The sequence below is a fragment of the Asparagus officinalis genome, chromosome 6 (assembly GCF_001876935.1).
Source record: "Asparagus officinalis chromosome 6, Aspof.V1, whole genome shotgun sequence".
NCBI classification, from domain to species: Eukaryota; Viridiplantae; Streptophyta; class Magnoliopsida; order Asparagales; family Asparagaceae; genus Asparagus; species Asparagus officinalis.
Genome location: NC_033799.1, coordinates 12,036,372 through 12,050,623, shown reverse-complemented (window position 1 = coordinate 12,050,623; position 14,252 = coordinate 12,036,372). Strand labels below are relative to the sequence as shown.

At 36.3% G+C, this 14,252-nt stretch overlaps 1 protein-coding gene across 3 annotated transcripts; it reads right to left on the bottom strand.

Annotated features, from left to right (window-relative positions):
* LOC109844190 (magnesium transporter MRS2-F-like) lies at positions 266 to 14,252 on the bottom strand. Of its 3 annotated transcripts, XR_002247897.1 has the most exons (8): positions 12,652 to 12,710; positions 11,288 to 11,423; positions 9,892 to 9,987; positions 2,870 to 2,983; positions 2,453 to 2,750; positions 1,685 to 1,743; positions 1,485 to 1,598; positions 266 to 589 (listed from the first exon to the last, which is right to left on the bottom strand). XR_002247897.1 is itself a non-coding variant. In XM_020413153.1 (5 exons), the coding sequence occupies exons 1-4, from the start codon at positions 14,140 to 14,142 to the stop codon at positions 11,318 to 11,320; spliced, it is 264 nt and encodes an 87-aa protein (XP_020268742.1). In that variant the 5' UTR covers positions 14,143 to 14,252; the 3' UTR covers positions 10,548 to 10,650; positions 11,288 to 11,317. The 3 variants fall into 3 exon arrangements, 1 of the variants encoding a protein (XP_020268742.1); XR_002247896.1 differs by having other exon boundaries at positions 1,485 to 1,743; XM_020413153.1 differs by lacking the exons at positions 266 to 589; positions 1,485 to 1,598; positions 1,685 to 1,743; ... (1 more) ...; positions 2,870 to 2,983; positions 9,892 to 9,987 and adding exons at positions 10,548 to 10,650; positions 12,836 to 12,923; positions 14,131 to 14,252 and having other exon boundaries at positions 12,652 to 12,709.

The following is a 14,252-nucleotide window of genomic DNA, read 5'->3' as shown; positions in this document are numbered from 1 at the left end:
CCTAAGTTGGTCAATAAATGAGGACTTACGTCTACACACGGAAATTTTCATGATTAACCCTACTCTGTCCCACATTTAGTCGCGGTGTGCAAGTGAAATTGAGACGTTGATTATCAACTTGGGGACTTATTTTTTCGGGTTTCAGTTATATCCCTTTCCACAAATTTAGTGCAAATCAAATCCGTTTAGCGCCCAAATCCGATCCAATGTTTGTGGTCTTGGGATAATCACTATCCAACCAGAGCTAAGAAATTGGACTGAAAAATAAATAATCTGTGATTGACCTATGCGATTTCGGGGACTAAACAGCAATACAATGATTTTAAGAATATGAAAGGTTTGAGGGAGCAATATCTTAAAAAAAAAATCATGTCAGAAAGAAATCCAAGCCTTCCATCTCGTAACATATGAGAAGTGGTGGCCTTCACTTCCTGTGTAAAGTGAGTAAATTATTGGACACCAAAGTTAATAAGAAACAAAAAATGGTGGGAATCGTCGGTAACCAATTGTTTCTCTCTCAACGCGAAGCAGACAGGTAATTTCCTTTCGCAAATCCGGTCACGGCGTTAGTTATCGATAAAAGCAGACCCTGCAATGTGAGAGCCAAGGAAGTCATCGATAAGAAAGAATTTTCAAAACTGATGATGACAAGGATTCATTTGTACTCAGCTGCAACAACATGCGCGTTGGTAATTTCATTATTTAAAATTGAGAAAGGGGAATCGTTTGAACAGACTGGCACGACAGAAGACCATGATAAGCATTAGGAATTAAGATTTGGATTTGGAAGCTTGATTTGAAATCAAGGGATTTCAAATCTAGGATTTGAAATCCATGATTTGATAAAATCATTTGTTTTGATGACATGACTAAATGCAAGGATTTGAGATCAAAGATTTAAAATCTAATGTTTGGACATATTTCATTATACATGAATTTGGATTTGAAATAAACATTTGAGAAGTGAATCAAAATCAAAGGTGATCTCTTCATTAACAATTATATATACGCATGCAAACATCTTATCCTTCATGAACCAGTATGAGAGAATACAAAAATAATAATGATGTCCAAAATATTCATTATCATGACATTCTTTTCATGGTTTCATCCAATACTAGATCGACCTTCGATCTCCAAAGAACAAAAATACTACTCCAATAACTAGTCATGATAAAAAGACTCGACAACACAAAAAAGTTTAGCAAAAAATCCTCATAAGAAGCTCTAGGCTACACAATAAGCCTTCATTTAAAATACAACATGCTATAGATAGTTGATAACCATGATTTGCTACAACAAGTCAAATGCTCACTATAAATATTGGGTCAGAAGAAAAAAGTTAACCTAAGTAAGGATTCTTCTTTTCAAGTTTAATAAACAAATGCACAACAAATAAGATTATATCTTTTTTTATACATCCAAAATCAAATGATACAGTAGCAAGAAGGAACAAAGTGCATTTTGTTTCAACATGTTCTTACATTTGGTGTTGTCTTCGATGTTGTTCAGGTATGTCCTTGATTCCCCACAAATGCCTTTGCATCAATGTTCAAATGCTCGAATCGGAACTCAATCGTTGGATTATCAATCCCAACCTCAAAACACCAAAAAAATTACCCAATTAATAAAAAAAACAACGAACAAACAAAACTCAATACTCAATTCAAAATCTAATCTTTACCGCTCCATTCGATTCCTGAGCTTTAGCAAGAACCTTTCATTATCCTCCTCCTTCGCAGTCTGTACCAACCTCTCAACCAAATTTGAGAAATATGAATACATACAATTCTAAAAAACCAAATTTAAGAAATATGCACCAAAAAAAATTTGTTTGTTAGTCGCTTGGGAGGCATTCAAAATCCTAGTACAGACTTAGTAAAGCATTCTAAATTATGCTGGTTCCAGTAAGGTCCGAAGTGTTTGTTGGGTTGATTCAGTTTGGTTCCAGTATACTTTACCTGGTATTTCTATCTTTACGAAGAAAATTGAATTCCTATCAGGTTACACGTCGAAGTATATTTGAAGTATCAGACGTCAAATTCAGCTCCCATCAGATTGAAAGTCAAATTAGATTCTAAAATATAGCATGCTTAGAGCTTAAAACTTCTATTAGAACAGAATCCAATTTCATGACTCCAAAATAAAACTTTCCCTTGTCACTCCACTTCTCAATTCACCTAAAACCAACTTCTTACCCAAGCCGCACTAAAAAATGAAGAGAATAAAAGGAAAGAAGAGCCAACGGAACATCAACTGTCATATATACAAGCATATGGTATCACAAACCAAAGCTTCCCACAAGAAACAAAAAAGGACCCCTCTCTTACTATATAGATGCACAATTTTAACAGATGAAATAAAAATCAGATCGGCAAATTAGTAATTAAAAATAAGCCATAAAGCAAGAAACAAAAGTGATTTATTGGCAAATTAGAATCGGATCACATACTGGGTCTGCAAATAAATTAAACAGAAACGGCTGCACATCCTGAAGGGTCTCTGGGCCTCCAAGGTTCAGCAACAGCACTCCAACCTTCTCACGTGCAGTAGTCGAAGAAGCTCCAACCATGTTCTCATCAGAAGAGCACGCTTCAGAGGAGTAAGATGAATTCCCCAAAAATTTTCTATCTTTAGATGGAATATACAGAGACGATGCATTATAAGAGAGTGAGTGGTGGTGCTCTCTGTCTGAACTGTGAAATGCAGATACAATATCACATTTCGAAACCTGACTCTTATGAAATAACCTGGAAAAAGAAATAGAAATGGCAATTCATGTTCATTGAATAAGTTGAAAAGGAAGAATTAAGTGAAAAGAATGATAAAATAAGTTTATTAAAAAAACATTTTTTTGCCTGATAATGACCTTTGCTTAATTGGCTTGTGACAAATCCCCGAGAGCTTGGTTTGGGGAATTCCAGTGCCTAAGGCTACCATATCTCAAATAGATTTGCTCCAAACTAACACCAGAAGAGAACACCTGAGTGAGAGGGGGTAAAAAGTGTAATATTAGATGAATTACACATATTATTTGATAATTCATAGTATCTTACTGCCGTATAATTCTAATAGTCGTTGGTATATACACGTACCCTTTGCATTTATTTTTGTAGTAGAAGCAAGTGCAACCGAATGAAAGCGAATGATAATAGTACTAATACTATATATATACTATATTATATATACCTATATATACCATAAAAAAAAAAAAAAAAATAAAAAAAAAAAAAATAAACTATATATAATACTATATATAATACTATATATATATAGAATTACTACTAAAGAGGGCAAACTTGGTCAACTAAGGTGATTATGTGGATAGCAAAGGTTGTCCACCAAATATATCAATATATAGTCAGACTCTATCAAGTTCACAGTATGATGTCCACCAAACTCTCTAGCACTCTTTATTAACTTAAAAAACTTTTTCATATCATGCAACGGATCCAACTAGGCATATTGAGTGGCTAAAAAGTTGGTGACAACATTTTGCTATCCCTTAAGTTACACAATTTTGCTCTATATATATTGATACTGATCTGATACTCAACATCATATCAAGTTCAGTTCTTCATTCCAACTTAACATGGTATTAGAGCAAGTCTTACCAGCTCTAGACACACCACTTCCTTTTCTCGGTCTCGGTGCGCCGGGATTTCCCCATGCCTTGGCCTCAGCGGCTTCACTATCGTCAGTCTGCTTCCTGCACTAACAAACTAAATTTTGTCGCCCTGATCCAACCATCGCTGCTACTCCCAAATTCGCCTCCGTCTCTGACAAACTCGCGCTGTCCCAGTCCGCTTCCATTTCTGATCCGAACCGAGAAGCGACAGACTCCAGGGAGGCTATATCACATTAGATTAGCTAGTGATCCCTACTACTTTCCAGCGTCATCAAAAATCGCCGCTCTTTCCGGGTCTTTTCACTCAAGCCAAACCAGGCAGATCTTGTCGTCGCCGCTAGTCAGTCGTTGTCGGCCGACGCCGCATTGTTTGTTCTCACCGCCGCTCGACGAGCAGCGGAACCAACATCTACATCTGGGCCCACGTGATCTCTCTCGCTCTTTCTTTCTCCGGATGCAAAAAAAGGCAAAAAAAACAAAGGCCCGCCCTCCACCTAAAACTGGCGAAGAGAATCAGTTCAACTTCCCCGGAGTCTTCTAGACAAGACGAGCAGCCAACGTGGATTCAGGCGTCGCTCTCCCCTCCGTTCGCCATCCCTTTCCAGCGAGCGCTTCCTCAGTGGATCAGATCCTTCTCAGAACCTTTCTCGATACCGATCTCGCCTCGCCAATCTTGGCCGCGGTCGGCGATTCCAGCTTCCGGTCGCACGCGATCGCCGATCGGATTGAAGCCCGCAAAAGCGGCTTGATGACATTTTAAGGATCAGAGATTGTAGGAGGAGAGAGAGATCGTGAGACTGGCCTATAGCGGGCGGCGGCGGCTTAGATGAAAAAACGAAATCTCAAAACACATTTTTGGTGTTTTGAGAAAAGTGTTTATTTTTTGGATTTTGTAAAGGGTCAAGTCAAAAAACGTCCCGGTTGCCAAACGCGTTTTATTGTTTTTATTGAAAAAAAAAACAGAAACGGCAAAAACGCCACGGTTGCCAAACGCTATAATTAATGTTTTCTTCACATCCATTTTCAAACAGATTCAATCATTTCTATGTCCCCTGGCATCTCTTAGAGATGAAAGGAGGCAAGATGTGGTTGTCTGCTCATCTTTCTGGTTGTGCCAGAATCTTCTCAAAGTGCATTAATGATGATCTTTCCACAAGAACTAAGGAAAAGAGGGGCAGACACTGAAATGAAATGTCATACCCCGTGTCGAGCACATATCAGAATGAGCGTGGGGTTTCCTAGTTGTAGCTAAGATTGAGGAGCACACAAAAGGCTCTCATTAAGAGTTTGTGGTGCTGAAAAAGGAGAAATATCATGATCAGGATATACATACACCCATGGTTTTGGTACTTGGATAGCTCAGGCAAAGAAATCAAATCACACAAACATCGTCGAGAAAATAGCCACAGTGCGCAGCGGTTTGGTTGTCTAATCATCAAATGAACATCTTCTTCGTGATGATTTGTGCCCTTTTGTCGTCAAAGTGGCATTCTGTACATATTCTAAGTCGAGAAGGGACTCCATAATAGAAATGACTCATAATTTCAAACTTCAGAATGGAAGAAACAAGTGCAGTCCTTATGCAACATGAAATGCTAGTTATGAAATCAAGGAAAAAGGTAAGAACTTACACGTAATTTATAGCAAATACAAGTAATTTCTGACAGTTAAAAGATGGGGAGAAAAGAAAAAGACATCAGCGTATTGTGTGAATAAGATAATATTCATCAGCAAACAGCACAAGATTAGGGTAAACAGATGCTGGCTTAATACATTAGTGTAATAATGCAAATTGGGTTTCTGGTCTCGTTCTACTAGATTAAATGAATGCAACGGTGAATGCAATATCTTGAAGAGACAATATGGAAACAGATAAAGAGTTCATGACATAGGCAGTGGATGCTAAGATAGTTATCAAGCCTTAATTGTATACAAGATATGCTCAATAAACAACAAACACTCAATTATAAAGATGTTAACATGCGACATGATCTCATGCACTTCAAGAGACTGCAATAATTTAAGAGAGTGCACCTCCTTAATCACAATTGGCACTTCAAAGGATAGTGTTTTGGCTTTAGATATCTTTTTCCCCTTTACTTCCGACATCTTGAGGGGAAGAAGAAACTCATTAGAAAAAGCCTCAAAGTGATTACATTGGTTCTAAATTTACTATTTGTGCATATTTGTGTCATCAATGACCTTACATCAATAAGAAGAATGATGGAAGTAGGTTGGCTTTTCATTCTTGCCAAAGGATGACTCCTAACTTGTGTAGCTGTTTGTGAGTCCTGTTATATTTTCCATAATAAAGGACTCATAGTTGAATCCACCAAAAAAATATCTGAAGATTCAATTTGTGTTGGTCAAAGATTCATCCATTGAACCTAAGGGCTGGCTCTTTGTTTTATCAGACAAAGTTCTTTTCTTTTGCTTTTCGTACCCTCTGAGCTCACACTAATCACTTTACAGAGGAGATCACAGATATTGTAGGACACTTTCTTCAAAATCAAAGCTTACTAATGTGTCTCTAGATGTGCATTATGTACTTTACTTTGATTTTTTTGTTTTGTGGAGGAACAAATTTTTTTTTTCTGTACGATATTAGGCCTTGCATCACCTTTTATCTATACCACAAAAAATTGAGACCGGCAACACGATTCCACTTATTCCATTCATTACTATTTACTACATCCCCTTCAGTTAAATTAACAACTCATGAATCCTTTTAATTACCACCATCTTTCTTTGTTTAGGCCTAATCTTGTTATTGTGGCAATATTTACTTCGATCCTATCACTCTCTCTAACAGGTGCACTTAAAATATATACATAAAACCTAACCGAATCATTAAGCTGATCGCCTTTAAACTGATCTTAATTTTTTTCAACCTCCAAGAGTATGTTGAAGATTTTCTGATACATCAAAAAGTGTATTAGCATGTGATCATCAAGTATTGAATTATCCTATAGGTAGCCAAACTTATTCCCTATTAAGGTATCCATGCTTCACTACATCACCCGAAAATAAACCATAAATCAAAAGAACATAACGGCAATGACAATACATGTTAATTCCCACAACTGAGATACCCAGAAGCAGAATAAAAAGAAGCCTCTGACAAGAAATCTGTTGAATGAACTAAGGATGATACATTTCATTTTTACAAGAATACACCTTGGGAACGTATATCACAAGAAATTGCTTTTTTACTGCTATCTTTACTTACAGGGTGTTATGGATCATTCTGAAGCAATATTGAATTACTTTAGAACAAAGGAGATATTAGCAATACTGTTTTTCCGAAGAAATTTATTGCGTAGGTCATTTCTGCATTGGCAAATGATTATGACAAAAGGGCAAAGCAACTTTATGGTCTTCACAAGTCTTGTGCACATTCGAAGAAGGAGGTTCAACAACTTGCTACCTCATTTTGTTGCAATATGCCTCACCAATAACTGCTAGACGATTTGTATAATTGTGCCATTATAGTCTCCTAAAATGAAGCCACCTAGGTATTTCGCTTGTTCCCGTCATCTATTGAAGACTTTTCTGCTTATATTGGCTGCTAGCCATACATTCAATGTGGTAAAGTGGGACTTCCAAATTTGAATGTACTTCTGTTAGCTAATAATGAGTCTGAGGTGCCAGGGATAGAAAATTTTCACATTTCATTATATAAAATGCCTTGATCTTTTCATTATCAATACAGGAAGTGATTAATCGAGCAAATAACAAAATTTAAGAAGAGGGTAGAAAAGAAGAGGGGAGAAGTTATATCCAGGGTTGAACCTGATCCAACCTGCATTCAGTAATATCAGGTTAGGACAAATTCAAGTTGGATTTGAGTGGATGAGATGTAATATTTTTCTAAAATATTACATCTTATATTTCTAGTAATTCTTGTAAAATGTTTTTCTAGTAATTCTTGTAAAGTTAAGCTGATTATATCGGCCATATTTCAGCAAAGAAATTGCTTCTCTCTTATTGACTAGTGGGTAAATTTGGTGTTTCTAGTATCGTTTATGAATAACAAATATCTTTTCGAGTGACATGAATAATAGATATCAAGTTTCCCCATTTGAAACTGATGGACTAACTATGTTCTTGGATTCATTTCATTTTATATTTCTCAGAGGATCATGTTCGTAGCTAGTTATGTTTCCATTTCTGCCTTTATGATGGTTACAACTATTAATGGCGTCTGCATAACAGTCTCAAGAAAATTGCAGGCATCTTTGACTAATCTTGTAACCTGCAATCCTGATCAATTTAACAGATACACCGGTCATGGTACAATTTTATCAAAAGTAGCCAAAATTTTGGATGACTCAAATGCATTGTTCTTTTGGTGGATGATGCAAATCAATCTTCACAATTCATATTTTTATCTTTAAATTGTTGCCTAAAATTGCTCGCAATGACTATTCTAGAATTAAGAATTAAAGTTGGTTTTCAGGTATATATAGTAAGACTCCTATCAAGTTAAGTTGATGTCCACCAAACTTCCTAGCCACTCATTTATTAATATAAAAAACTTTTTCATATCATGCAAGGATCCCTAGGCAATATGAGTGGCTAAAAAGTTTGGTGGACAACATTTTGCTATCCACTTAAGTTAACACAAGTTTTGCTCTATATATATTGTAACTGATCTGATAATCAACATCAATATCAAGTTCAAGTTCTTCAATTCCAACTTAACATGGTATTAGAGCAAGTCTTACAGCTCTAGACACACCACTTCCTTTTCCTCCGGTCTCGGTGCCGCCGAGGGATTTCCCCATGCTTCGCCTCAGCGGCTTCAACTATCGTCAGTCTGCTTCCTCACTAACAAACTAAAATTTTGTCGCCCCTGCTCAACCATCGCTGCTACTCCAAATCGCCTCCGTCTCTGACAAACTCGTGTCGCCAGCTCCGCCTCCATCTGATCCGAACCGAGAAGCGACAGACTCAGGGAGGCTATATCCATTAGATTTAGCTAGTGATCTTACCTACTTTCGTCGCGCTCTTTTCCGGGTCTTTTCACTCAAAAGCTCAAAACCAGCCAGATCTTGTCGTCGCCGCTAGTCAGTCGTTCGTCGCCGCTCGCCGCCATTGTTTGTTCTCCACCGCCGCTCGACGAAGCAGCGGAACTCAACATCTACATCGGCCACGTGATCTCTCTCGCTCTTTCTTTCTCACGGATGCGGCTTGGCCTCGGCCTCCACCCTAAAACTGGCGAAGAGATCCGTTCAATTCCCTGGAGTCTTCTAGAAGACGAGATCCAACGGTGGATTCAAGGCGTCGCTCTCTCCGTTCGCATCCACTTTCCCAGCGAGCGCCTCCTCTGCGATCAGATCTTCTCGAACCTTTCCTCGATAGCCGATCTCGCCCTCGCCAAATCTTGCCGCGGATCGGCGATCCAGCTTCTCGGTTTCGCCGACGCGATCGCGATCGGATTGAAGTCCCCAAAGCGGCTTGATGACATTTTAAGGATCAGAGATTTGGTAGGAGGAGAGAGATCGTGAGACTGGCCTATTATCTAAGTCTAACCTTCAAGCCCATCTTCAGGCCCATCCTTTATTCAAAAAAAAAGTTAATTCTCAACAAGGTATTCCACAACACTAGTATGTGCCCCGTGCCAAGCACGATCCTCGCCTCTTTTCTACCATTGCACTTGGAACACCCCTCTTAGTTTTAAAAGGGTAAAATAGAATGAATAAAAGGGTTCAACTATAACCAATTTTGAAAGGGGAAACACCTTCGAAAAATAATAAAAATATTATTTGAGAGTTCAACTATAAGTAGTAAATTGAGAAAATTCGTGAGATAAGGGATAGAGCATTATGTTGCATTTACATGTAATTAAGTCACAATTTGTTAATGTTGTTTGATCTCAATTTGGTTCCTACAGCTAGCAACTATGGAGAACTTCAAATGAGTTGCATTTGGAAAATAGATGCCTAATAATATTGTATGGTGCAAATATAACAATACTACTCCAACAGCTCACACATAAATGCCTAATAAAACAATATAGCAACAAAACTCTACATTCAATATAACATATATTCATGAGTCAGTCACTTGAGTGACAACCAATCATGAATTTTTACGAATTGAGTTATCTCTTAATGCATATTTTACTTCATCATACAAAATAATGCAAACTAACCTCTTAACTATATCGTGCCTCAAAGACAAACATTATAATATCATATATTTATCATTAGGGGAAAAAAGAAACAAAGCCAAAAAAAGAAGAGAAATAAGAGCAAAACCTGAAATAGAACTATTGCAGGCCTAAACGGGGTCTTGGATTATTTAGGCGAGGAAATTTCCTACTCCGAGATCTTCTTAACGACCTTCTCCATGACCTGAAAACCATAGAAGTTCCCTATCATTGATTCTAAGCGAAAAATTATAGAATATGATAATTGACCTATCCAAACAAATATTATCAAATATTAAAATTCACTACTATAAATCATCAACTAAGTATAATACTCTTTATTAATGTGTCTTTCTAAAGATTCGTTATTAATGTTAAAGAGAAATAAATAGAAAATGAACAAAATTTTGACAGAGGAAATCTTTAAATTTGAGCACATATCAATAGTTCATTACTTTAGAGGAAATATTCAGATCTGAGCACATATCAGTAGACAGTAGTTCATTCTCTCGCCAACTATGGCAAAAGAAATCTTCATTTTCTCCTCAATAAAAGCCCTTCAAAATTTCTAAAAATGATCCTTAACTGTTATTGACGAAATTTAGAAACTTTAGCTTTTATCTTCATGGTTATAACATCCCTAGCCATCATTAACCAAATTTCTAAAGATTAAATAACTACTCAAAACTGAAACCGAAATAGCACAATAAAGGTCAATCTTTTCAGTGCATAAATGTGTGAAAATATGTATTTAAATTTTAAAATTGAAAAGCGTAATAAAATTATTGTTTCATAACTACGATGAACCGAGTTGACCCTCCGATTCGATCCATCCATCATCATCTCTAACGTAATCAATCTCCAATCCCTAACCCACGAACAAACAAGACCCATTAAAACTTAACAACCAAATCTTCATTAAAAACAACAAAAGAGATTACCTAAATCAAGTTTAAACATAAGGGTTAGGGATATGATCAGAATTACGCACTATTAAGATTAGCTAAATCAAATTTAATCATTATAAATAGAAATTAGCATCTTCATCATGCTAAAAGAAGTATTTACTATATATGAATAGTGAATGATCCTCCTATAAGTATAGAGGAGTAGATCCAAGTGTAAAGCATCAAACAAACTTATTTCTCACAACACTCAATTTATCCTAAGATTGTGTTAGTCACATCATTAATAAATTAATATCTAATATCCCCTATCAAGTCTCTTCACAGCATTGTGTACATAAACTATCCCAATCTCCTCAATGCCAACAATTAGATTGTGTTCAATAGCAAAGTCTATTGAGTTTCTTTGATGCCACCCACACAATTAGATAGTACACGTTGAATTTGGTCTAATACTGGAGCCTTGTGCAATTTACATTATTTCTATATAATTTTCTCCTTGTTCTCCTCTTATTTCATAAATACTAAAACTTTATTGAATAAGTGAGCTTGATATTTAACATTGATGAAGATGCTTGTATAAAAAGAAGAATAACTTACAGTGGAGAGTTTGTTTAAGGTACCATCTATCTACACAAAGTAGGCCTCTAAGAGCATCTCCAGATCTTCAATGCTAGGCTTGAAACCAATATAACTTCCATGGCTGTTCTCTGTCTCATTTTTAAAATCTTCATCTCTGAAGATATATGACATATTACACATTAGAAAATCAAACAGCATCAAGAATTATATAATTACTAAAAACATAAGTAAATCTGTACCCAAAAAAATCATCTCATAAGTTCTCAGCACTGTGCCTTGCGCTTTGAACTTACAGATTTGAATGAAAGTAATGCATCATGTGAGAACGAAGATTGACCTTTATCCATTGCTAATAATTCAACAACAAATGCAAGGGCCTAGCAGTGTGCTTTTCCCTTTTCTTGGGTTGGATGCTATTTTTAACCATGCTAGTTATGTTTCTAGAATGATTGTGGATCAAGCTTTCCAGTACCGAATGTTCATCATCACATAAAATGCATGCTTCTTAGTCATCTTCTGATAATGTTCATAGGAAACTATATGTGAATCCACAACTAAATAATGCTCAAGTTGTTCTCTTGGAATTCTACGTATTCACTTCCCTTCATATAAGCACAAATATATTCTCTATCCTGATTAGTATCCATGCACAATAACCTAATCAAAGATTTTTTTTAAATTTCAATTTTCTATTTTTACCAAATTTATCGAAGTATTGAACCGTATTGCTGACGTGGTTAGGTTAATAAAGTAGGGAATCAAGGTAAAATAGGTGGATATTGGATGTTTAGTGAACATAAGAAACTATTATTATGTTCATATTTCCATAAGGATACTCTTTATGTATGGAAATACCTGTCCTGGTAATAAAAGTTTCATATGCCTATGCAGTTCAACTAACATGGGAGCTGACCCTTTCATTACCGAATGGAATAATAAATTCCTGTGATCAACCAAAAAGTTTGGCATAAAGACTTTGTTCTTGGTGTGTCTGTTTCTCTGTAAAATTGTCTCTATTTAAGCTGAAACGTGCATGGTGTGAATCATCATAATTTCTACTCTCTAGAGAAGGCATTTTATTGTCAACGCTTCCCCTCAGGTTCATACAGAAAATTATATCAATTAAATGACAATTAATTTTTCTATAGGTAATGAACGCCAATTGCATGCATAGTCCAGGTCTAACAGGTCCTATGGTTTATTTAATTTAAATCTTAGGTCCACAAAGAAACAGCTCTTTTCACCCAATATTTCAGTGACACGATTAGTGAGCAGAACTTCAAGAAAAAGTTCCAAATGATGCCTGCGATATCACAATTTGCCTGAAACATCTTCATTGCCACATAGAGAATTAAATCTCTCCAAAAATATAGGTATTTTACCTCTCTTCATCCATTTCAGAACCATCATTGTCAAGATCCCCTCTCGAAGACATCTCGCCTCTTCATCCATTTCAGAACCATCATTGTCAAGATCCCCTCTCGAAGACATCTCGCCAACTCGATTAGACATAAGCTTCTCCGACAGAACCATCATTGTCAAGATCCCCTCTCGAAGACATCTCGCCAACTCGATTAGACATAAGCTTCTCCGAAAGGTACATCTCTGCCATATCCATGTCATGATCCAGTAGATGTTCAAGTTCATCCCTCACCTGTTCAGAGTACAAATAGTACCCAAAAAATGAGAAGAAAGTGAGTAGAAGTAGAGGATAGAGAAACAGGATTATGATGACATTGTGATTGTAGTTGCTCTTCCTTTAGAATAAGTGCACCTTAGGTAACCTTAGATCCACAATAGACCATCATCATCATGACTAACCAAAAGAAGTGGTAATATATAGATCATGCATCAAAATGAAAAGTATACTACTTCCCTACAAATATGCATAACAATATAACAAGTTGTAATAAATGTTGCATCAACACAGAAGCAATGCTTTTAAACACGTAGTAGCAAGATAGAACACAATTTTCAACTCATTAAACAGGTTTCACTAGAGAAAAACAGAAAAACATTTTATCTTTACATGTTCTTCAACTAAAATATTTATCAATGTTTTCTCTCTCCTCTCCTTCAACCTTCTTGCCCTACTAATTGTGAGACGTCAGTCGAGTATAAGTATCTTAAATGAAAAAAAAAATTTATATATATATATATATATGAGCAACTAAGAACTTCCTCCTACTACTCCGATCTCCCTCAAATTCATTCTTCTTTCTTAAATTCTCAATTCTACCTTACATTGCTCTCATAAAGGTCTTTGCTTTCACTATCTTTTCCTTTATCATATGACATTCTAGGTTCTTATTCTCTCCATAGGCAAATTTAATATATAACTTCCATCCCAGAAACTTAGCAAGGAATGTAAAATTTCCAAACTTTAAAAGTATATAGATTTCATCAGCAATCAATGTAAAATTAGAGCACACAACTGATAAATTGTGTCACTTGCAAGAGAACAAAACCCTAATCTTCAACAATCATCACTGCAGATCCAGTTAGAAACAAATCTAACCCTCCCTAACTCACTCAAGTTTCCCCTCTTGTATGTGCAAATACTATCTAACAAAGTCCTCCACCCCTAATTTCCTCAATTCAGCTCAAAAAAGAAAAAAAAAGAAACTAATTCATCAAAATTAACTAAAAGGACTGAAACCCTAATTTCCAACAATTATAATTGCAGATTCAGTTAGAAACAATAGAACACACGAACCAACTAAATTTTTTCCCACTGTGCATAGTCTCTAATGAAGCCCTAAATCACCAAAATTTCTCCAATTTCAGCAAATATCTATAAAAAAAATTACCAAACGAAAACAATAAAGAGGCAGAATCCCTAAAAAGAACCAAAAGCTTACCGTCTTCCGCATCCTCGTCGGCTTCGAACGGGCCGAAATTTGCTTCCTAGATCCTGCGAGAAATTACCTTTCGATTCGAGGGAGGATCAGTGACGGCGGCCGGCGGCGGCGGGGATGGGATG